Raw genomic sequence first — 22,963 nt, 5'->3', positions numbered from 1 at the left:
CTGAAAATTTTCTGAAATTTCTGAGTTTTTTATTTAGTGTCCTAGAGTCTCTTAATGGGCATCTTAGAGAATACTATGGGATGCCTAGATTCATTTAAGCTCTGTAAATTGTTACAGTAATTTATTATTTTGTTTTTGAAACAAGGCTTCACTATGTAGCCTTGGCTGATCTAGAACTTGCTATTTAGACCAGGCTGATCTGGAACTCAGAGATCTGCCTCTGGGCCTCCCAAGTACTGAGATTAAAGACATTCACTGTCACAGTGGGCACAATAATTTATTTTAAAATGTACTAAAATATGCTGGGTGGTATTGGCGCACACCTTTATTCAGAGCACTCTGGAGGCAGAGGTAGGCGGATCTCTGAGTTTGAAACCAGCCTGGTCTACAGAGCAAGTTCCAGGATAGCCAGGGTTACACAGGGAAATTCTGTCTCAAAAAAATAAAGTATTAAAATAGAGTCTGCCATATGGTTTAGTGGCTCAGCACTGACTAGAGTTCAGATCCCCAGTGTCAATGCTGGGAGAGCATGGTGGTTCGGTGACCCAGCCTCAGAAGGAGGAGATAAGATCTCAGGACAAGGTAGCCAAGGAGGCCAGCTTTATCTGAGAGCTCTGGATCTGATTGAGTGACCCTGCCTCAGTAAGGTGGAGAAAGAGTGTGGGTACCCACAAACTAAGTTAGAACTTCTCAATTCATGTTCAGAGATTTCTGAAGGTCTCTGAGGCTCTTTCAGAGGACACTTAGTTTCTAAAAACTGGCCAGTTCCTTTTTAAAAAGGTTCTATTGGGCTAGCAGTTAAGAGCACCAACTGCTTTTCCAGAGGTCTTGAGTTCAATTCCTAGCAACCACATGGTGGCTCACAACCATCTGTAATGAGATCTGATGTTTGTCTCTTCTGGTGTGTCTGAAGAGAGCAATGGTGTACTCATATACATAAAATAAATAAGTCTTTAAAATTTTTTATTAATAAGTATGTCTGTGTGTATATGTGGATGACTTGTAAGATGACCAGAGGACTACTTTGTGAAGTCTTTTTCTCTCTTACTTTTACATAAGGTATAGTACTAAACTAAAGTCTTCAGTTTTTATGGCAAATTCTTCTACCCATTGAGCCAGGCATGGTAGTGCACTTATTTAATCCCAGCACTAACGGCAGGGGCAGATGCCAGCCTCTTCTACATAGTGAGACTGTTTGGGGTGGGAAGGTGTTACTAAGTTTGCTTGTTGGTCAGGGAAGAGTGATACAGTAGTTAAGAGCATAGTTAAGAGCACTGAGTTCTCTTCCAAAGGACCCTAGTATCCACTGGGTGTTTCACAATCCACAGTAGCTCCTGTCTCAAGGGATCTGATGCTCTCTTCTGGACATCTCAGGCTCTGCACACACCTGATGCACAGACATAAATGCAGGCAAAACACCCATACACTTAAAATAATTTGGGGGGATGGGGTTTGAAACAGGGTTTCTCTGTATAGCCCTGCCTGTCATCCAGGGCTAAATCCTGGAACTTGATCTGTGGACCAGGCTAGCCTTGGACTCGAGATCTGCCTCCTGAGCACTGAGAGCAAAATAAAGCCTTTTTTAAAAAAAAACAAGAATTTGCTTCTTAAAAGTTTGGTGTAAGAGCAGAACTAATGAGGGCTTGTAAGTCCTAGCTCTTTAGGAGGCTGGGACAAGTTCAACGCCAGCATGGTAAACTTAATGAGATCCTATCTAAAAAAAAGAGAGAGCTGGCTCAGCAGGTAAGGGCTCCTGCTGCCAAGCCTGGCAGCCAGAACTTACACCTTACACCCCAGCCTAATGCAACATGGCAGAAGGAGAGAAACAACTAGAAGGTGTTGTCCCGACCTCCACATGAGCACCACAGCACATACGCTGGTCTACATCCATGGACACACAATAAATAATGAGAGAATATTTAAAACTAAGGGCAGGTTACTTTGCTGCCACATCCACATGAATCCCCAGTGCCAACACCTAAGGAAGAGGCTGAAGTCAAAGATGAGTGGAAGTGTTTTCCCGTGAACACACTCTGACCTCTAATCCCAGCAATCAGAAGGCTGAGGCAGGAGGATTGACATGAGTTCCACAGGCCAGCCTAGTCTGAACAGTGAGTGCCAGAGTATAAAGAGACTCTGTCTTTTAAAAATCGAAATAAAATGGAGAGGCAGAAAGGAAATCCTTTGTAGACTAGGCTGACCTCAGACTCAAGAGAGTAATGCCCCTGCCTCCCAGTGATGGGTGGTGTGCACCACCCAGATGCTTTTTTTTTTTCCCTCTGCTGCTTTATGGTCTCTTATTTCTGTTAGCTTTAGTTGTTTGGCATTTCTTCCCATTATAAACCTATCTTACCTGTTTTACTTGTAGTGTCCTATTTGTCTAAATTAACCAGAAAACATTGAGAGGGTTACAGTCTAAGAATCTTAATAAATACAAGAGAGAAGGAATTAGACTTTTTCCTGAAAGCTATAGGAAATTAACATATAAAGTCAAGCTTACAGCATAAACTTTGGTTTTGAAAGTATTCACATTTCCTGTCCTGTCTCACACATTAAATTATGAGTGGCCTGTGTTCAAGTTCTGGGCAAGTAAAGCCCAAAGACCTTTTCTCTTCATTGATTTGCACAGTGCAGATTCACAGCTATTGGAGATTCAGATATGTAAATGATGAGACTGGAGAAGAAGACCAGAGTTTAAAGTTTTGCCAAGACTGGTGTGGCATAGTTACCATTCTCTTCTTGTGTTATCTAGAATGGACTCCACTTAGGCAGCCTGAACACCTTGACATGTGCTCCAGGTATGAACAGAAAGAGTTCCAAAAAATCCTTCTCTTTTCTGACCTCAGGAACTTTCCCATGGATTGAGATAATGGAAGGAAAATCTACCTTTTTCTTTTCTTTTATCCTTTTGCTCCTGTTCTGGCCCCAGGCAGTTCTGCCCTGGCAGCATCTGTGCTGAGCAGTGATAACTGGCAAAGCACAGGGGGTGGGGTGGGGTGCAGGTTGCAGTCAGGGTCCCTATGTAGCTGTTTCTGGCTGGCCTGGAACTCAGAGACCCACCTACCTCTTTGTCTGAATGCTGGGATTAAAGGCAAGCACCACCACACTTGGTTGTTGGAAGATTCAGTGTTCCTAAGATTCTGTTCTCTCTAGTTAATCCAGTTCCTATTGCAATCTCATCAGCTGATGTTACATAGAAGAGAGGGCAAATGAACTATAGTAACCATAAATAGAGATATAGACAGGGATGAGTGGAGTAAGGGAGACCCCAGGGCTGGCTGTAGGTGAGTGAGTGCTAGAGAGAGAGAGAGAATGCAAGCGAGCTAGCGAGAAGCCCTTGCCACACATACAATGGCATTTCAATCACTAAATATATTAAATGAAAAAAGACAGTCTTCAGCAGTTGCTGTAGAAACAATGGGATGTTATATGCAAAAATGAATCATGACCATAAACGTATTTCATACCAAACAAATAAATCAAAATAGATCACAAAGAAATTGTAAAATGTAAAGTGGTGAAGCTTTTGTTAGTGATTTTTGCTTCCTTTGAGCCCCGGTGGCTATATAGCCTTGGCTATCCTAGACCTCCCTGTGTAGACTGGCTTCAGATGCCTGCCTCCACCTCCCAAGTGCTGAGATTAAAGGCATTTGTCACCACACCCAGCTTAAAACCATGAATCATTTGAAGAAAGCATAAAAGAAGATTTAACTAGCACGTCAAGTTCAGTGCAGTGTTGCATGTCTGGTATCCCAGCACTTAGGAGAGTCAGGGAGAACAGGAATCTAAGGGCCTACTGCATTCCAAGGGAGTCTTACCTGGATAAAAAGGATGGGGCTGGGGTGAGTGCTGGAGAGGTGGTTTAGTTAAAAGCACTTGTTCTGCAGAAGACTCTGGTTTGGTTCAGTACCCACATGGCTATTCACAACCATCTATAACTCTGGGATCCTGTGCCCTTTCTGACTTCCATGGGCACCAGGCACACACATACATGTACACTCTTAAATACAGGCAAAACATTCATACATATGAATAAAAATAAATAAGCTTTTAAAAAAATCCTCAAGAGAAAAAATTGCTATGTGGGGCTTTAAAAGCTAAGATGTTTGTTGTAGCCAGGCATGATAGGGCACACCTTTAATCCCAGCACTCCAGAGGCAGAGGCATGCAGATCTCTGAGTTCATGGCTAGCCTGGGCTACAGAGCAAGTTCTAGCACGTCCCGTGCCACACAGAGAAACCCTGTCTTGAGAAACAAACAAACAACCCACTTTTGTTCTGAGGGAAACACTACATAGAAGGATAAACAGAACTGGAATAAAATATTTGCAAGTCATATCTGACAAGAGACTTGTAGCTATGATATATAAAGAACTATGTATGGTGCTCACTTTGGCAGCACATATACTAAAATTGGAACGATACAGAGAAGATTAGCATGGCCTCTGCGCAAGGATGACATGCAAATTCGTGAAGCATTCCATATTAAAAAAAAAAAACTATGTGTGTATATATGTCCAATCCTATGTACCTCCCTCTTCCCTGAGACAATAGGCTCATTCTGTAGCCCGAGCACTGAGATTGAGTGAGCTATCACACTGAGCTAAAGTGCTTTTGTTGGTTGTTTAGTTATTAGATTGGTTTTTGTTGTTGTTTGAGACTATGAGGCCCTGGCCTGAACTTACTAGATAGACTTTGAACCCCGAGATCCACCTGCTATGATTCAAGGCATATACTACCATGCTTAGCTACTAATAGCCATTTGGGGACTTGGTCAAGTTTTGTTTTTGTTTTTGTTTTTGTTTTTGTTTTTGTTTTTTTTCCCTGAGACAGGGTTTCTCTGCATAGCCTTGACTATCCTGGAACTCATCTGTAGACCAGGCTGGCCTTGAACCTAGAAATCTGACTGCCTCTACCTCCCAAGTGCTGGGATTAAAGGCATGTACCACCACTGCCTGGCATGGTCACGTTTTTAAGATTAGGTTTTTTTGTGTGAGTGAGTGTGTGGTGTCCACCAAGGTCAGAAGATCCCCTAGACCTGGATTTATGGCTGTGAGCTACCCTGTGGGTGCTGAGAATTGAACCTGGAGTCTGCAAGATCAGCACGTGTTCTTAACCACTGAGCTATCTTCTAGCCCTTTGATTTAGTAACATTTTAAACAGTGAAACTACATTTTCTTGTTATGCTATAGGATATTCTATAACCTCTGCTCTTTGTTGAGCTGATGATAAGTAGCTGAAAGATGGCCCTTGAACTACCAGTCCTCCTCCTTCCACTTCCCAAATGGCTAATCTATGGTTTTGTTGTTTTACTCTGTCAGGACTCGAAAGGAGGCTCAGTGCTTATGGGCAGTTGCTGCTCTTGCAGAGGTTCTGAGTTCAGTTCCCAGCACCCACTCAGCTGCCAATATAGCTCTAGTCCTAGATGATCCAATAACACCCTTTTTGGTCTCCACAGGGCACATACATATATGTAGGAAAAACACACACATGCACACAGACAAAATTAAAAATTAAAACATCTTTAATTAAAATATAAGCCAGGTAGTGATGGTGCACGCCTTTGATCACACAGCACTCAAAGCAGAAGCAGGTGGATCTTGAGGCCAGCCTAGTCTTCAGAGTGAGTTCCAAGACAGCCAGGGATCTATCTCCTATCTCTAAATAAATAAATAAAAACACCAAAAAACCCTATGAATTAATGAACGAAATGAAATGTATATGTGAGTATATGCTGTGTGCCAGGTACCTACAGAAGTCAGAAAGGAGTTTGTATTATAGGCAGTTGTGAGCTTCTTGGGATGGGTGCTAGGACTGGAACTCTGGTCCTCTGCAAGCGCTCTTAACCACTGAGCCATCTCTCTGGCCTCTAAAGTCTATTTTTCTTTTCTTTTGAGGGGAGTAGGGGTAGGGTGGAGTGTTAGGTTTTTTTGAGTCAGGGTTTCTCTGTACAGCCCTGGCTGTCCTGGAACTCACTCTATAAACAAGGCTAGCCTAGAACTCTGAGATCCACCTGCTTCTGCCTACTTAGTGCTGGAGTTAATAATAGCATTCACCACCACCACCTGGCTCAAGTATCAGTTCTTAACAATTTAGTATCTCATGCTTTCTCCTCCAACCAAAAACAGTATGTTAAGTGGGTTTTTGGAGCTCAGCGATAGGCTCGAAGCTTCCTCCCTTGTTCACCAACCTGGTATTGTACCTCCAGGAACTGGGAACCCTTGTGTGGGGGCATTCACAAATGTTTGGGAGGGCGTGACAACCGAAACAGTTGCACACTGCTGATAGAAGTGCTAAGTACTCCTATTCTGTACTATAACAGTCTGGCTGCTGCTTACCCTGTTAAACAAGTGTGCTCCAAGAATCCTGCTCCAGCATATTTATAGCAGAGTTGAGGAATTGGTCACACAAAAACCTGTTTTATCATCTCTGCTCGTAATGACCAAAAACTGTGACCTACCAAGTGTTATTGAGTAGATAAATGAATAAATTAATATATCCCAAACAATACAGTAGTGCTCAGCAGCACAGAACTCAATGGTGGATGGTCTCGCACCTGTAACACAGCTGGTGCTAGGGCGCAGCCAGCTGGTGAATGTTTGTAATCGCAGCACTTAGGCCGAGGGAGGAGGATTTGAGTTTTTTTTTTAAGCAGTATTTTTTTTTTTTTAAGATTTATTTATTATATGTAAGTACACTGTAGCTGTCTTCAGACGCACCAGATGAGGGCGTCAGATCTCATTATGGGTGGTTGTGAGCCACCATGTGGTTGCTGGGATTTGAACTCATGACCTTCCGAAGAGCAGTCGGTGCTCTTCCCTGCTGAGCCATCTCACCAGCCTGAGGATTTGAGTTTTATGTAATGATACTCTACCTAAAAAAAGGCAAGAAATGATGCCACTTTATGCACTAAAAGACACAAAATAGCAAAAAGATGAGTTTAGGAAGTGGGCATTGAGAAAGGTATTAGTTTGTATTCTTGCAGATACAGACATCTGGGTGTGTTAACATTTCATCCCAGATGCCCGAAACAGTTTTTCTGTGTAGGAGTTAATTGTGCTTAAACCTAATAGAACTGTTATGGTTTATAAAAGATAAAAGCTGTGTTAAGAAAGTAAGTGTAGCTGGGTGGCGGTGGTGCATGCCTTTAATCCCAGCACTTGGGAGGCAGAGGCAGGCGGATTTCTGAGTTCAAGGCCAGCCTGGTCTACAAAGTGAGCTCCAGGACAGCCAGGCCTCTACAGAGAAACCCTGTCTTGGAAAAAAAAAAAAAAAAAGAAAGAAAGTGTAATAATATTTCTGCTAAATGCTATGTACCTAAGCATGATCATCTGAAGAGATGGTTAATTTTGCTTCTTCTAAGAATTTACAATCATAACCAAAAAAAAAAAAAGGCTGAGTGGTGGTGGCACACACCTTTAATTCCAGCACTTGAGAGGCAGAGGCAGGTGGATCTCTTGAGTTCGAGGCCAGCCTGGTCTACAGAGTGAGTTCTAGGACAGCCAGGGCTACACAGAGAAACCCTGTCTCAAAAAAAAAGCAAAAAAAAGAATTTACAGTCATTGCTACTTATTGAAGGGCATTTGACACCAGTTCCATCTGCCCTGCATGGCTGTACTTACTAGCATGTACAAGTGTCCTCTCAGGTGTCTGGTCGCCACTGTCTCTCCTGTGTCTGTTTTCTCGGGGTCTCTCTTTTTCTTCTGATGGGAGCATCTGCTCCTACCTGGCTCTTGGTCGTTTTCATTTTCTGTTGTGGGTGAGCTGTTTGCCAGTCTCAGTAGTTCCCCACACACTCTAGCTGGCATTTGTAGTATAAGAGGTCAGCACATCCCCACATTCCATCCTCTCTCGCTGAGCTCCACCCTCTGTCAAAGCTTCTGTCTTTCCTTAGGCAGGCCTGGCTCAACTCGGCTAGGAGTCTGTAGCCAAGGGGATCCAGTTCTGCGCTCAGGCATTTAAAACAAAAAACTATACCAGTAACAACTCCTAGAGCCTGAACAGTACCATTGGCTTTTAAACACAGGAATCTGATACAGTGTGATGGCAGTTATAGGTGATTAGAAGATTTAAATACAGGAATCATGATACAGTGTGAAAGCAGGTAGTTACAAGAGTTAGTTTCAGCAGAGTATGTTTTGGTATTTGATACTTTAATGACAATTATCATTAAGAACTTTTATGTTTTTTTTCTCCCTTTTATAGGCTGTCATTATTTGTATCAAAAACAAAGAATTTGAAAAGGCTTCAAAAATTTTGAAGAAATACATGTCCAAGGATCCCACAACTCAGGTAAATTTGACATATTTTTATTCTTGTGACTTAATTCTTCTCACTTGTTTTTGTGGAGCAGTAATGAAAAAGGTTCTTTGTTAGCAAGGCCATCTATCCCAAATGTGGTGAGATACACTGTTAACTCCAGCACTTGGGGAGGTAGATCAGGCACATCTTTGCAAGACCAGCCTGGTCTACATAGTGCATTCCAGGCCAGCCAGAAAACTACAGAGTGAGGCTTTGTCTCAAAAAAAAAAAAAAATCATCTAATTATTTACCTTTAAATACCCAACATCTTGTCTGATAACAACCTCTCAGAGCTTTTGCTTATGGGGATTTTGGGGTTCCCATTTAAGATTTTAATACTAAATACACAGAGACATCTGCATAGTATAAGGCCTCTTTGCTTGGGCAGTCTCTCAGCTAGTGTCTAACTCAACCTGACTTCTCTTCGGTTGGTCCCTCCACGTCGCTCTCACTGCTCTACCCACTGCTCTGTCCCACCTTGTTTACACTCTACTCTGCCTCTCTCCCCTTCCTCTTCTCCAAGTCTGGGGACTGCTTTAGGCTATAGCTGGTTCTGAGCTAGTTTACGCCACAGAGTGCTTGACCATGTTTCACATCTTGTTTTTTATATTTAAGGTAACTCTAACTCTAGCTTCAGTATCTTGAGACTGGCTTTTCAGGATTTATTTTTTTCAAGCTACTTATCTTCCTTGTTCTGTTGGCTTTGTGATAGAATTTAAGTAATTAATACCAGATATTCAACAAAAAGTATGAGACTTCCAGCCCTGTAGGCTTAGAAGGCTACTTTGGGAAGGACTTAATATCTCCATTTCCTGTCCAAAGGGTGGAGTCATTTTGAGCTACATCCTCAGTTGTCTTCCCTTCCTACATCTTGTATTATTTTATAAATTTAAATTTTAGGCTGGGGAATGTTGCTCAGTGGTAGGGCATTTATCTAACATGTCTGAACCCTGGCACCAAACATGTACACAACCCACTTTAACCCTTTTTGTTGTTTTGAATCAAGGTTTCTCTATGTAGCTGTGGCTATTATATTATTGAACTAAGTAGATCAGGCTGCCCTCAAACTAACAGATATTGCCTGCCTCTATCTCTCAAGTACCATCATGCCTGGTAAAAACCCCTGGATTTTTGAAGAGCTAGTATATAGTACAGAATCCAAAAGGCATTCTAAGGGCCTGTAAAACTGAGTAAAGAGAGCCTGAGCTCCATCCCCAAGACCCAGTACCTGCTTGTCCTCTGACCTCCATACTTGTGCTCTCTCTCTCTCTCTCTCTCTCTCTCTCTCTCTCTCTCTCTCTCACACACACACACACACACACACACACACACACAGAGTAAACATGTGATAATCAAACTTTTAAGTTGTAAGAAAGCCAGGGGTGACAAAGGAGCGGAGTGAAACTTGCCTTGTCTGGCCTTCACCTGTCTCTGCTCTCAGAGGCAGCCATTGTTCCTCTTACCCTTTCAGAGTTAGCATCTACCAGCAAGTCTGCTGTGTGCACATAAACCTACTTGTCCTCCATCTGCACACAGGACACTGACAGAGTCTCCGATGATTTGAAAAGTTAGACTTCTTTCTCGATATTGTAGCAAGGGATTTTCTACTGACATATAATAAAGCTGCTCTTTCCCCCCTTTTTTACCACTAGCTGTGTAGTAACCCAGTATGGCTGGACCATGGCTAATCAACCAGTCCTTTGAGTTGTCAGACAGCATTACAGATGTTTTGCTGTTGTTCTGTCTCAGCTCAGCCCTGATGTTTTACCGTTCTCTTCCTTTCTTCTGTTACAATTGCTAATCTTTCATGTAGAAGCTAAGAACTGATCTCCTGAACATTATCCGGGAAAAGAACTTGGCCCACCCTGTTATCCAGAACTTTTCCTATGAGATCTTCCAGCAGAAGATGTTGCGCTTCCTAGAGAGCCACCTGGATGACTCGGAGCCCTACCTCCTCACGGTGTGCCTCGGCCTCTCCTCGGTCCCCACAGCCATGTTTCGGTCCTTGAGCATGAGTGAAAATGGAAACTTAAAAGTGGAAAGAGTGTGTCAGAGACTGGGATATATGCACGACCCTTCTGAATGCCTGTGAGATGCCTAAGATGAGCTACTTACTGCCTTTGGCAGATGAAACTCACCTGGTTTCTCTTACCTGCATTTAATATTCTTTCACATGTGAACAGTATTGTAGTTAAAGTGGTGCATTCTCTTATAATCCACGTGGTTCCCACAGCAGCAGAGTCTGAGCTAAGAGTTAGAAGCACAGTGATGGGAGATGATATGTAAGGGCGTGAGGTAGGGAAGAAAGGAGAGGCTACACGTGTGACACAGTCCACATGAGCCGGATTGAGGGGAACCTCCTTTTGATTTTTTTGTTTTGGCTTTTTTTTTTTTTTTTTTTTTTTTTTTTTTTTTTTTTTTTTTTTTTTTTTTTTTTTTTTTTTGCTTTTTATTTTGTGTTTTGCTTGTACAGATGCCTGAGTACCATATTTATATGGTGCTCATAGAAGCTAGAGGGTGTCAGATCCCCTGGGACTGCTGGAGATACTGATATGAGCCTCCAGATGGGTGCTGAAAATCAAATTTAGGTTTTCCACACGAGCATCCAGTACTCTTAACTGTGGAGTGATCCTCTTGCCTTACCCACACCCCTCTGAGAGAGAGTCTTACCATGTACCCCTGCTTGCCTGGAAAACTATGTAAACCCAAGCTTGTCCTTGAACACACCATGCCTCCTGAGTGCTAGGATTAAAGGTGTGGGCCACCATGCTGTACTGGTCCTATGAAGACAGTTTTTAGTTGAATTCAAGAGATTGTGTGGTGAAGCACACCACTGTTCTGTACAGTTAAGACAGTTGTGAAAAAAGTCTCTGGGTTTGATCCTCAGCACCCCTCCCCCCCAAAAGAAAAAGAGAGGGAGTCAAGTAGGGGAACCAGGAATTTGATAATGTTAAAAATTGCCTGTTGTAATGGTGGATCCGAGGCCTATTAGGGTAGTGTCCATGATAGATCCTGTCAGCTATTTGACAAATCTCAGATATCTTGTAAGGCAGGTAGTTGGGATAGCTTGCAGGAAATAATCTGGATGCTAGGTGCCACCTAGACCAAATGCATTCCTTTATATTTGGGGTACCTGGGGCATACTCTGCTTACCAGAGGATAGAATTGTATCTGAAATGAATGGAACAGTCTAACACTTAGAGCAGGAGGAAGACAAATGGACAGCGTTAGGGCAAGAATGTCCTGCCTAGAGCTTCTTGTGTAGTATTGGTAATGATTTTCAAATAGCTGTCGTTTCGACAAAACATTTGAGGGGATATAGTTAATAAAAATTATATACAGACTAAAAGTTACTCCTATCTGTAAGCTATGTTAAATTTTAAAAAACTAAACCAGGCATTGTGTGCCACATCCCCTGTAATGCCAGCACCTGGGAAAAAGCAGGAAAGTCACAGCAAGTCCAAGGTCAACCTGGTCTGTCTTTTGAGTGCTGGGCCATCCAGAACTGTATGCTGAGACCCTGCTTCAAAGAAATCTAAAAACAAAACAGGGGGGGCCTGGAGGGATGATGGCATTGCTGGGGCTCTGTTTCAAGGTAAGGAAGAGAAGTCTGAGGATGCCCCCTCACGCTGTTCCCATCTGTGTCCTCCAGCCCGTGCCTGGATTGGACTTGTAAATGCGTTGCTTATGTGTCGAGTATGATCTTGGTGAACTTTGGTGGCCTCCTCTTCCTAATGACACCCTTCCTTTCCTAGATGGCTAAAAGAGCTTTGAAATCTGAATCAGCTGCTTCAAGTACAGTGAGGGAAGAAAAGCACCCAGAGCCAGTGGAAAAACCGCTCAGAGAGCCTCCACGGTGAGGATGCCCTTCTGTGCTTGAGGGAGACATTTTGCTGAAGTTACCAGGTTATTGGCATACCACACTTTGAGAGGCAGAGAACACGGCCTAGGAAATGAGACTAGCTGCCTGGGGTCTATGAAGATCCTGACTGGCACAACCCCAAAGGTTCTGGGTTTACTTCTCTGTCTTACCTGTAACTTGTGGATCAGCTCCCCACCCCAACCCCTCTGACTTTGTAGCCCTGGCTGGCCAGAAACTCAGCAATACTCCTCAGCTTTTCATGTGTTAGGACTGCAGAGCAAGCCAAGAACCTGGCTAGATAACCGGTGTTTTAATTCACTCGTGAAGCAGTGTTCAAATAAATGAATCAGACGGAGCTGGGCATGGTCGCACATAGCTTTGGGGGTGGGGGGGTGGGGTGATGGGGGAAGGATGCATTAGAGACAGCGTTTCTCTGTGTAGTTCTGGCTGTCCTGTAACTCAGTCTGTAGATCAGGCTGGCCTTGAACTCAGATCTGCCTGCTTCTGGTGGCACATAGCTTTAATTCCAGCACCTGGGAGACAGAGGCAGGAGGCTCTGAGCTATATATAGTGAGACCCTGTCTCAAAAACAAATGAGAAGAACTGGTTGCAGATGTCAAAGAAAAGGAAGGAAGGAAGGAAGGCAAGTCTGAATGTCAAGTCTGGTGATTTAACACGAAAGCCAAACGGTAGATTCCTTGGGCGGTGGGGGGGCGTTTTTATATTTTTGGTTGTGAGCCTAACCTTTAACGGGTGAACCATCTCTCCAGCCCTGGTACATTTTTATATAACCATGATTCTAGAGGTGTGAGGGTCCATATGTAGTTATGGCTTGCCAGCTGATGGTGAGGGAGGAGTGTGTATGTCTGTCTCTGTCTCCCCTGGTTGTGAGTACATTGGTAGTTAGTTAATCTGTGGGGTTCTATCCTGATGGCCTTTTTTAATCCTGGTTACTTACTGGGGCCATATCTTCAAACCAGGAGTTAAATGTCAATATGTGACTCACTGAAACCATATTTAAATCCTAGCACCCTGGTTTGAAATACAGAGGGCCAAATGGATCCTAAAATAAGACATTCCAAAGCAGGACACTACAAGGAGAGACAGGGTTTTCTGTTTGTTCAGTTGCTACTTTGTGAAGAATGTCTAAGCATTCCACGAGTTCAGATTTTGTCTGTGAGATGTCCTTTTTTTATAGTTAGATTCCTCAAGTTTTAGGCATGTTTTTTTTTCCCCCCATGGCATGTTTTATTTTAATTGTGTGCATGTGTGTGCATGGTGACTATGAGTTCCTCTGGAGTCCAGGAGAGGGATTTGAGTAGCTGGAGCTAGATTTATTCACAGCTGATGATGAGCCACCTGATGGAGGTGGAAAGTAAATTTGGTCCTCTGCAAGAGCAGCAAGCATTCTTAACCACTGAGCTAGATTTCCCAACTTTTGAATGTTTCTTTTAAAAAACAACTTTGCATGAGTTAGACAGTATGACGTGCTTGTCAGTGGAGGTTGGCCTTCAGGCTGCCAGTTTGCCCTTTTCCTGACAGATTTTACTGTAAACTCACTAGTTCCCAGGGATCAATAACATTTTTCTAAAAGTCACATTGCTCCCAGTCCACATAGCACATCACTTTCTCAAGACACTGATTCTAAATGTACTGTGAATATAGCCCACTAGTTGCTTCTCACATGAGGTCTGGACTGGGATGGCAGAAAGTGGAGATTCACAGTGAGACTGTATGTAGCATTGTCAGTTGGTTGTCCAGGTAGATGTGAGGTTGGCAGGTGCTGCCCAGAGCTCTTACTTGATGGGAAACATTGCTTTGATCATATAGACTAAAAGGGCTGTCAGCACAGACTGTGATGACCTTGGTTCCTGCAAGGTTCTCCTGTTTGGAGTTTAAACTTGATCCAGCATAGATTCATGCTCATTAAGATTGAGTGAAGGGTTTTATAGACACCTGATGCTGAAAGGAAGCAGCCTGTCTTCCCCCAGTGTTTTTTGTATTGACTTGTTATTTTGATGCATAGTCTTCAAGAGCACTCTGTTTGAAGCCTTATATTTCACTAAGGTCCCACCTACTTAGGTGTGTTTCTGTGCTGGAGAGACTAACTGTCCTGTGTGTGCTTCATCTGCAGACAGCCTCGGAACCCTCCAACCACCATCGGAATCAGGACTCTGAAGGCAGCTTTCAAAGCTCTGTCTACTGCACAAGACTCAGAGGCAGCTTTTGCAAAACTGGACCAGAAAGATCTGGTACTTCCTAATCTAGCATCCCCATCATCACCAACCCACAAAAACAAGAGACCCAGGAAAGATGAAAATGAAAGTGCAGCTCCTGCTGAGGGTGAGGGAGGCTCAGACCGACAGCCCAGGAACAGTCGCATGACAATAAGCAGATTGGTGTTGGAGGAGGACAGCCAGAGTACTGAGCCCAGCCCAGGCCTCAACTCCTCCAGGGAGGCTATGTCAGCATCACCATCCAAGCCCAGAGCTCTCAACCAACCCCACACAGGGGAGAAGAATCCCAAGTATGAAGACCTTCTTTGTAGCAGTTTGGGGGCTGGTTGGCGGTCCTGGTTGGGCCTGGTTTTACTTCCATGAATGAAGTAATCTTCAGCTAAGCTACTCTCCACCAAGGCTGGCTCAGACTGCTAGAATGAGACTGGAGCAGGGAGTGACAACGTGGCAGTCCCTGCCAGCTCCTGAGCCTGCTGTAGGCTGCAGGGCACTGCCCTAGGGCATGAGTAAGGAGGGAAGCTTTCTGAGCCTTCTGCCTGTTGATCTAAGTGCCTCAATGACAAAGTATTAGTCTGATTTGTGAAATTTGTCTGAGTTGGGCCTCACTATACTTGATATTTATGAAAGACCAGTGAGTACTTAGTTTGGGACCCAGCAAAGATTTCCTAATCTTCCATGTTCTGCTAGCTGCTGAGGGGCAGTTGTTAGAATATGTTGTATTAATTTTATCACCATCATGACTCCCGGCCCAGGTTTTGAGTCCCGCTGCCCTTTGTGCCCTGTGTGGACCCCCTCCAGGCACTGGTTTGCTTGTGCTCTCTGAACATCTGTTTGTTTCTCCTGCTGTACAATCACCTCCTCTCATTCCCACAGTGAACTGCCATCCTCCATTGTTGCCTGTCAGAATTCCATTGGTGCTTCCAAGGGGAGAGAAACCTAAGTGTTTTCTGGGTTCAAGCACTTCCATATGTTAGCTTATGGAATCTGCAGTGCTCATTCCATGAGATGGTGTTAGCACTATTGTATAGATGAGGAAGGCTCAGAAAAGCTACTAGCTCACCTGATGCCACACAAGCTGAAAGTAGCAAACATGGGTCTTTGGGGTCTTAAGCTGCATGATGTTGACACAGCAGCTGAAGCTGAACATATACCAGTTCCTCTCCTGAAACTTCTCTTCTCCATGAACTCTTGTTTAGCTGTCACTGCTATAAATCTTCTGCCACACTGATCTCCCAAGGCCCTTGCCATCTCTACATATTGTTGTATATTGTGATTGTCTGAAGACCCTGTTCTGACCTGCACTGTGAAAGGCCATGGCATGTGATAACATGGTTTCCTTGCACTGTGTGTACTCTTGCATTCAGAAACAAGTCACTGGCAGCTCTACACACCTCGTCCTTGCTTGATACGTGATCCATTTATACCTCACAGAAGCCCTGTGAAATGTAGATACTCCCCCCATGAGCAGATGAAGAAACATGAGCATGCAGGATGCCAGTAGGATTATAGATAGGAGTCTGTGTGAAGGTTGCAGACATACCTGGCACTGTCATATGTCCAGGGTATGAAGTATGACGGTATACTATGGTAAGGGTTGACAGAAACCCATCAGCCACTTGTTCCTGTCAATAGTTTGATGGGACATAGCCACATCCAGCTGTCTGTGGCTGCCATGGTACTCTGACTGAAATGGAGTAGTGACAGACAAAGCAAGGCTTGCAAAGCTGAAAACACTGTCCCGTGAGCCTAGCCTGGGGAGGGTTCCTGAGCCTGCTCATACAGGCTCTTAGAGTGGACTACAGCCTGCGGAATAATGTGGGGATGGCCTTGAACTAGTGGGAAGGCAGGAGGTCTATTGTAGAGAGCAATTGTGGGGGTATGCTGCTTGTACATGGCATGGAAACCCTGGTGTTAGTATTGGGAGAATGTAGTGCGGAGAGAGAGACAGGGATGTGCTATAGGGCCAGATGTCGAGGGCATCAGAGCCTGGCAGGCAGGCAGCTTCTTAAACTGAGGGTCACAGATTTTTTTAAGGTGTATGTCCCCAGGCCTGTGAGGCATTACTGGGGGGAAGGTGGGAAGCTAGTGACAGCTGCAGGTTAGCAGGGAAAGCTTGGGGACATCAGGAGCAGAAAGACTGAATAGGGAAAGGGAGCTAGAGAAATTGCCTGAGAGGCAAGGCCATAACCCCTAGATGTTTGTTACCCCCTAAAGCACCGTGTACATGGTAGATACTTACTTGGGGATTATTGATCAGGTAAAAGGGATTCGTAGACATTGTTTTTAAGCCTTGCCATCCCTCAAATGTGTGGAGACCAGTGGAGGGTTCAGCTGTGTTCTTTTGGAAGAAGGGAGGGACCAAGACCTCAAGAATAAAACCCAGCAGCTGCAGGCTAGTTCCCAAGTCCCAGCTACAGTGAGGAACATAAGGATCCAGAAATGGCCTGACTTTTCCTGCACCATGCAGCCACCTGACAGCTAGGAGGACTCTATCCTCAGTCCCTTCCACATGGGAGACATGCACAGCTGCAGCGAACAGGACATGTTAAGGGGTGCAGAGCCTCCAGGCAATCCCTGCTGAAACGTGGGCAACAGGCAGTGCTGAGAGTTGGAGAACAGGTTCCTAACAACCTGTCTTTGAAGTCTGCAGAGGACAGAACAGCAGTTCCAGGGAAATGGAGGCTGGCAAGGAACCAAGGTTCAAGCTGACTTCCTGTGAGGGCTGGAAAGGAGCGAACTTAGTAACCTGTTACCTGTCTATCTGTAAATAGTGATCCACAGTAAAACTGAAAAGAAAGGCTTGTAAATGTCTGTCACTTGGCTTCAAGTAAATTCTCAAGATTTAACCCAAATTAAGCATGGTATACGTTGTCAACCATTTGTCTCAGCTACTTGGTTTGATAATTTCTTAGGAAAACTACAAAAGAGGAATTGGGGGAGAGGGGTCTTGACTAGCTTTTTTATTTCAAGCCAGGGTGTGACTGGCTGTGTGGCCTCACACAGACAGATTGGAAGAGGCAGAGGCTTTCTGTACTGGGATCAACTTTAGTCTGGGATGTGGCTCAGTGGATAGAGTGCTTACCTGGCGTACATGGAGCCCTTGCCTTGGTCCTCAGCCACAAAAGGCCTGATGACATTCACATTAGAGCCCCCAGTGGAGGTTAGAAGATTGTCAAATTAAGATCTTCTTTGATGATGTAGCACACTCGAGACCAGCCTGGGCAGCTGAACTCTGCCACAAAGAAAAAAGGAAAAAGATTGATTTTTATGGTATTGAAAGATCCCTAAGTTTCCTGAGCCAGGAAGAGACATCTAGGCGGGGGTAATAATTCACAGGAGCAAAGCAGCCTGGGTTGCTGTGGGTCAGCAGTTCTCAACCTGCAGGACTCACCTCTTAGTGTGTGTGTGTGTGAAACAACCCTTCTCACGGGGGTCATATATCAGATTCACAGTTCATAACTAGCAAAATTACAGTCATGAAGTAGCAATGAAAATTTTATGGTTGGGAGATCACCACAACACAAGGGACTGTATTGAAGGGTCACAGGATTAGGAAGGTTGAGAACCATTGATGCAGGTGTAACATGGTGTAGCCAAGGTAGGAAATGGATTCATAGACTGTAGAGGAGGAGTGTGCTGGTTTTGTTGTTTAAATAGTGGAGCATATGTATTTCAGGCTAGCTTTGAGCTTGTGATTTTTCCCATCTCCCAAGTACTCTTACTACAGATGTGGACCACTGTGTCTAGTTGATGTGCTTTTGTGATGTCGCCTCAGTGGGGAGAAACAGCTGGTGTAATACTGATGAAGGTCATCTTGAGCTTAACTCCAGGAATAAGGAGGGTACCAGAGGCAGTGTACATACAGGAGTAGAGCCTGGCCCTGCAAAGGGAGGGAAGAGCTTTCACCTTCAAAGTCAGAGACTTGCTGAGATCTTTAAAGGAGCCCAAAAGACTGGCTTCTGTTGACGAATACCTGTTGAGGATGCCAACACTCAGAAGAGTGAGGCAGGAGGATTGCGAGCTCAGAGTACTGCCCTATCTAAAAACAAAATGAAGAACTAAACAAATGAGAAAATTACAGTTTTGAGGGAGTTGGCAGTATGATGATGGACTCTACTCAGTGCCCAGTTTGACGCCTGGCCCTGCAGGCTGGGACATGTCTGTTCATGTATGGAGATGCCTGGAAAAATGACAGCGAATTTGAACATTGTGTGGTGAATCCCAGGGATTTTCTGAAAGGGAGCCCAGTTCAGTGTCGGTGGGGGGAAAAGGAAGTGTTCCCTGGCTCACTTTGATTGTTTTCCCCTAGAGCATCCAAAGACAAGTGGAACAGCCCTAATGGGCTTGAAGAAAAAGAAGTTTGGCTGGAAGAGGACCAGCTGTTTGAAGTTAGGGGTAAGCCCTCTTGCACATGTTTGCTGAAGTGCAATCATGGTGACTGTCGGTTTCACGTTACAGAAGCCTCTGCCTCCTGGTTAGACAGTGACTCTGCCTGATCGCATTTGGAATCAGTTTGGTTGGTTTCCTTTGCTAGCCCAGGGTCTTGCTAGCCCAGGCTGGTCTTAATTTTAGGATCTTCATATCTCAGCCTTCTGGGTGCTGGGATCACAGGCATGTAACCACATTTGCCTCCCTGTATTTCTTTTTCCTTTTTGTTTTCTTGGTGGTGAGACAGGGATTCATATAGTCCAGTCTGACCTTGAACTCCTGAACCTCTGCTAAGCTCTGGAATTGGAAGCATCCACCATCACACCTACTTTTTCCTTTTTATTTGTTTTGGAGACAGGGCCTCTTGGTACGTAGCCCTGGTTGGCCTGAAGCTCTATATGAACCAGGCTGGCCTCGAACTTACTTGATTCTGTCTCTTGAGTGCTAGGTCTCTTTTTAAAAAAAAAAATAAAAATGACATTTTATTTATTTACTTATTTATTGTTGAGGGTGTAGAGGTATCATGTATGCGTGAAGCAGTCAGGGCCACTCACTCTTGTATCCCCATGTAAACTCTAAACTGAATATACTTTTCATATTTTCCAACAGCACCAGGTGAAGACAAGTCATCCAATTTAACAAGAAAGCAGGTAATTTAAAACTTGATATATGGATGTTTTGCCAAAACACTTAAGATTTTGTTTTTAATTATGGGGATGGGGCTTATGCATGTGACTGCCATAGACTCCAAAAAGAGCGTCAGATCCTCCAGAGAGAGAGAGTTCCAGGTGATTGGCAGCCAGCTCATACTGCTGCTGGAAGCCAAACCTGGCATGTCTGTGTACCACATGCATGCCTGGTGTCTAAGAGGCCAGAGGTGGGTGTGAGCTGCCGTGTGGGTGCTGGGACCGAGGTCTCTAGGAAGACAGACAGTGCACTCTCCTAATTGCCATCTTATCCTCTCCAGCCCTTAAGACTCGAAAAACCAAAAAAAAAAAAAGAGACTCTTTTCTGTTACAAGTTTTACAAGGTCCAGTAAATCAAGTCCACTTCTCAGGCACAGTTTACCCATGCACCTGGCAAAAATGCCTCTCAAGGTAGTTCAAAGTAGGTTCAAATGCTGGATTTTGTTATTTTGTTTTTTGGTACAAGAGGTAAACCCAAGGCTCACACATGCTTGGCAGGCACTGTGCGCTGGGCTGCACCCTGCTCCTTTTGCTTCTTTCCTTACTTTTAAGTTTCAGTGCTTTCAGGGTTCTTTGGTTTGTTTGTTTTTTAGTTTTGGGGATTTTTTTTTCTGTGTGTTTTGCCTGCATACCATCTATATACAGTGCCCTAGGAAGCCAGAGGAGGATATTGGATCTCCTTAAAGTAGAGTCTGCAGATGGTTGTGATCCACCATGCAAGTATAAGAAACCAAACCAGGGTCTTCTCCAAGACAATCAAGTGCTTCTGCTCACGGAGCTGTCTGTCTAGCCCCACAGCATGATTACCAGTAAAGCAGGATATGTCAGAACATTGATAATTCCTGACTATCCAGATTCTCAGTGTTGGCTTGCTCTTTGCACTGTAGTTTTGGACAGTGTCTCCATGTACCTCTGGCTGTCCTTAAAACAGAGATCCACCTGCCTCTGTCTCCCTGTGTGTGGCGCCACACTTGGCTTGTAGCTGTTGTTAACCCTGCTGTTGGGTTCAGAGCACGCTCAGGACTGTTGAGTTTGATTTGATCAGTATGTTGGGAAGGAGGTAAGCAGCAACACGTTCTGACAAGTCGTTTGGTTTCCTTTTGCAGAAGTGGACCATAGAAGAAAGCGAGTGGGTGAAGGATGGAGTGCGCAAATATGGAGAAGGAAACTGGGTTGCCATTTCTAAAAGTTACCCCTTTGTTAACCGAACAGCTGTGATGATTAAAGATCGTTGGCGGACCATGAAAAAACTTGGCATGAACTGAGAAAGGTTTTCATAGCCACAGGACTCAGAAGAACATGGTTCTCAACAGTAGCCCCTATGCTGTGATGTCTCTTTCAGAAGCTGGACTGAGATGAGAATTGTGGCAACCTCCTCCTGTGCTGGGAGGTCCCAGGACACTCCTGTCACTGTTGATGGAGATCATGGAGCTAAGAAGCAAAGCTAAGAAGCAACCCATGGCTGCGGCAGAGGCGACAGGCAGGCACACAGCTTGTACAGTGCCAGAATATCATTAGTGTTTCCCTTTAGTGGTTTGCTTCAATTTGAATCCCTAGTAATCTGTAAAATCTTATAAGAAATGATGGAATCCATTAGGAGTACATACAACCTCATGACCTGTTAAAACCAGAAATGTGAGCATTATCGGGGATGAATTTAATCCTTGTTGAGTTTCAGCCTCTGACTCAAGTACAAAGGAACTCCGTGTGTTGAGCCCAGATGAGAGATCTCTAGAATCAGATTCCTTTTTAAAAAACTGTTTGATCACTTGCGTCCACCCCTGGACCTGCCTGCCTCGGCACCCACATTGATGAATGCTGGGCTAAATGGCAGGTTCATCTGCCACACTTCTCAGGGGGTTGGACAAGTGGTGTTTGGTTAAATGGTGATTGTAGATAAGCTTAGGCCCCCTCCCCTCCTCCACCCTCCCCATTCTCAGAGCCTTCCTTATGCTGGACTTTTAAAGCTTAAAAATCATTTGTTGAGTATAATGCCTAACTCGTCCCCCTCTGTGATAACAGTTGCTCCCACACCTCCCTGGTCTTGCTTTGTTCGTGTCTTGCCCCAGACTGACATACCCTTCTCCTTTTGTACTGTGTTGTGCTTGCTGTCTCTCAGACACCCTTACAGACTGTCTTTTTAGCAAAAACAAAAACAAAAGAAAAAAATTGAGTAAAGTGTTTTCTGTAATCTTTTTTTAAGTATGAGAATGAATTGTTCCTACTTGTAGCATTCTTCATTAAAGTCTTGCTTCTCTCAAGTTTCTATAGCTGGTTCATGGCAGTGCAACATGGATTCAGCTCTGGCTGCTGAGCAATGCTGTTGAGATGGTACGAAGCCGCTTTGTCACCCTTGGATGTAGCTACACATGCTGTAGGCTTTCCCCCAGGTATCACTTTATCAAGGACTAAAGAATCCTGACTTTCGCCAAGCAGTGGTGGTGCATGTCTTTAACCCCAGCACTTGGGAGGCAGAGGCAGACGGATTTCTGAGTTCGAGGCCAGCCTGGTCTACAGAGTGAGTTCAGGATAGCCAGGGCTACACAGAGAAACCCTGTCTCGAAAAAACAAAAACAAAACAAAACAAAAAAAAAAAACCCAAAGAATCCTGACTTTCTGTCTGCTGAGTGAGTGAATGGCAAAGTTAGAGACATGTGGAAGCTTCTATTTTGTCTTTAACTTGATTGACATGTGGAGAGGGCAGCTTAGCCCCTGTCAGCTGCATCTGGTATTTAGTACGCCGGCTATCTTACCTGCCACACGTGAAGCCAGAGGGAGTGAGAACCAGAGCTGCTCGTGGTTCCTTGTGGCTGTCGAAAGTGGTGGCCTCCCTCTAGGCCTGATTAGAGTCCTGCTTCCTTACCGTAAATCCCATCATTAGAAGGCTCTTTCTAGGGAGACAGGTAAGGCTCATGAATTATAGAGGCAAAATACCTCTAGTTAGCATGTGTCATGTTTATGCAGGGCTCCTGAACAACTACGCTTTGCTTTCTATCAAACTATGGATGCTGCTTGTAACAAGTGATGTTAAGAAGGTGTTGGTGGTGAGACTGACTGGGAGACCTCTGTGTCCCGGTGGAATGAGGTAGTCCTGGGTTCCCTGACTTAAAAACTTTCCAAGAGCGACCAGGCCTCCCAGGTGTGTAGACATTGTTCATTAGAGCCAGTGGGATGAATCCTGAGAAATTCTTGGTTTAAAGGGCCAATACAAACTTAGTGGGGCTTTCTTATTTGTTTTAATGCTTCTCTCTCTCTCTCTCTCTCTCCCCTCCCCCTGTGTGTGTGTGTGTCTGCTATAGCATGACAACTTTTCAATATCGTACCAACTGAGGAAAATGATAGCCCTTCCCTGTTATTTTTTTTGGCTTGGCTTGGCTTGGTTTTTTGAGACAGGGTTTCTTTGTATAGCCCTGGCTGTTTTGGAACTCACCATGTAGATCCAGCTGGCCT

At 44.4% G+C, this 22,963-nt stretch overlaps 1 protein-coding gene, 1 long non-coding RNA gene and 1 other non-coding gene across 5 annotated transcripts in view; 2 read left to right on the top strand and 1 right to left on the bottom strand.

Annotated features, from left to right (window-relative positions):
• The window catches only part of Terf2 (telomeric repeat binding factor 2), a 25,561-nt gene extending 3,787 nt beyond the window's left edge, over positions 1–21,774 (top strand). Inside the window, exons 4-10 of one of the 3 annotated variants that reach the window (XM_031341327.1) lie at positions 8,205–8,291; positions 10,114–10,260; positions 12,056–12,156; positions 14,297–14,689; positions 18,709–18,794; positions 19,437–19,477; positions 20,620–21,774. In XM_031341327.1, the coding sequence (XP_031197187.1) occupies positions 8,205–8,291; positions 10,114–10,260; positions 12,056–12,156; positions 14,297–14,689; positions 18,709–18,794; positions 19,437–19,477; positions 20,620–20,778 (1,014 nt within the window). In that variant the 3' untranslated portion in view covers positions 20,779–21,774. The remainder of the gene's footprint in view (positions 1–8,204; positions 8,292–10,113; positions 10,261–12,055; positions 12,157–14,296; positions 14,690–18,708; positions 18,795–19,436; positions 19,478–20,619) is intronic. The other 2 variants (XM_031341329.1, XM_031341328.1) reach the window with 2 other exon arrangements.
• The window catches only part of LOC116070118, a 24,567-nt gene extending 2,075 nt beyond the window's left edge, over positions 1–22,492 (bottom strand). The window contains exons 1-3 of the long non-coding RNA XR_004110282.1: positions 22,267–22,492; positions 17,482–17,631; positions 10,453–10,547 (exon numbers count right to left, since the gene is read on the bottom strand). This is a non-coding gene — a long non-coding RNA (uncharacterized LOC116070118). The remainder of the gene's footprint in view (positions 1–10,452; positions 10,548–17,481; positions 17,632–22,266) is intronic.
• LOC116071583 lies at positions 4,383–4,489 on the top strand. Its single transcript, XR_004110994.1, has one exon. It is a non-coding gene; the product is annotated as a U6 spliceosomal RNA (small nuclear RNA).
• Positions 22,493–22,963: the final 471 nt, after the last annotated feature.

Source organism: Mastomys coucha, unplaced genomic scaffold (genome assembly GCF_008632895.1).
Source record: "Mastomys coucha isolate ucsf_1 unplaced genomic scaffold, UCSF_Mcou_1 pScaffold22, whole genome shotgun sequence".
In the NCBI taxonomy this organism is placed as follows: Eukaryota; Metazoa; Chordata; class Mammalia; order Rodentia; family Muridae; genus Mastomys; species Mastomys coucha.
The sequence above is the reverse complement of the archived record's forward strand: the minus strand, read 5'-3'. Positions and strand labels throughout refer to the sequence as shown.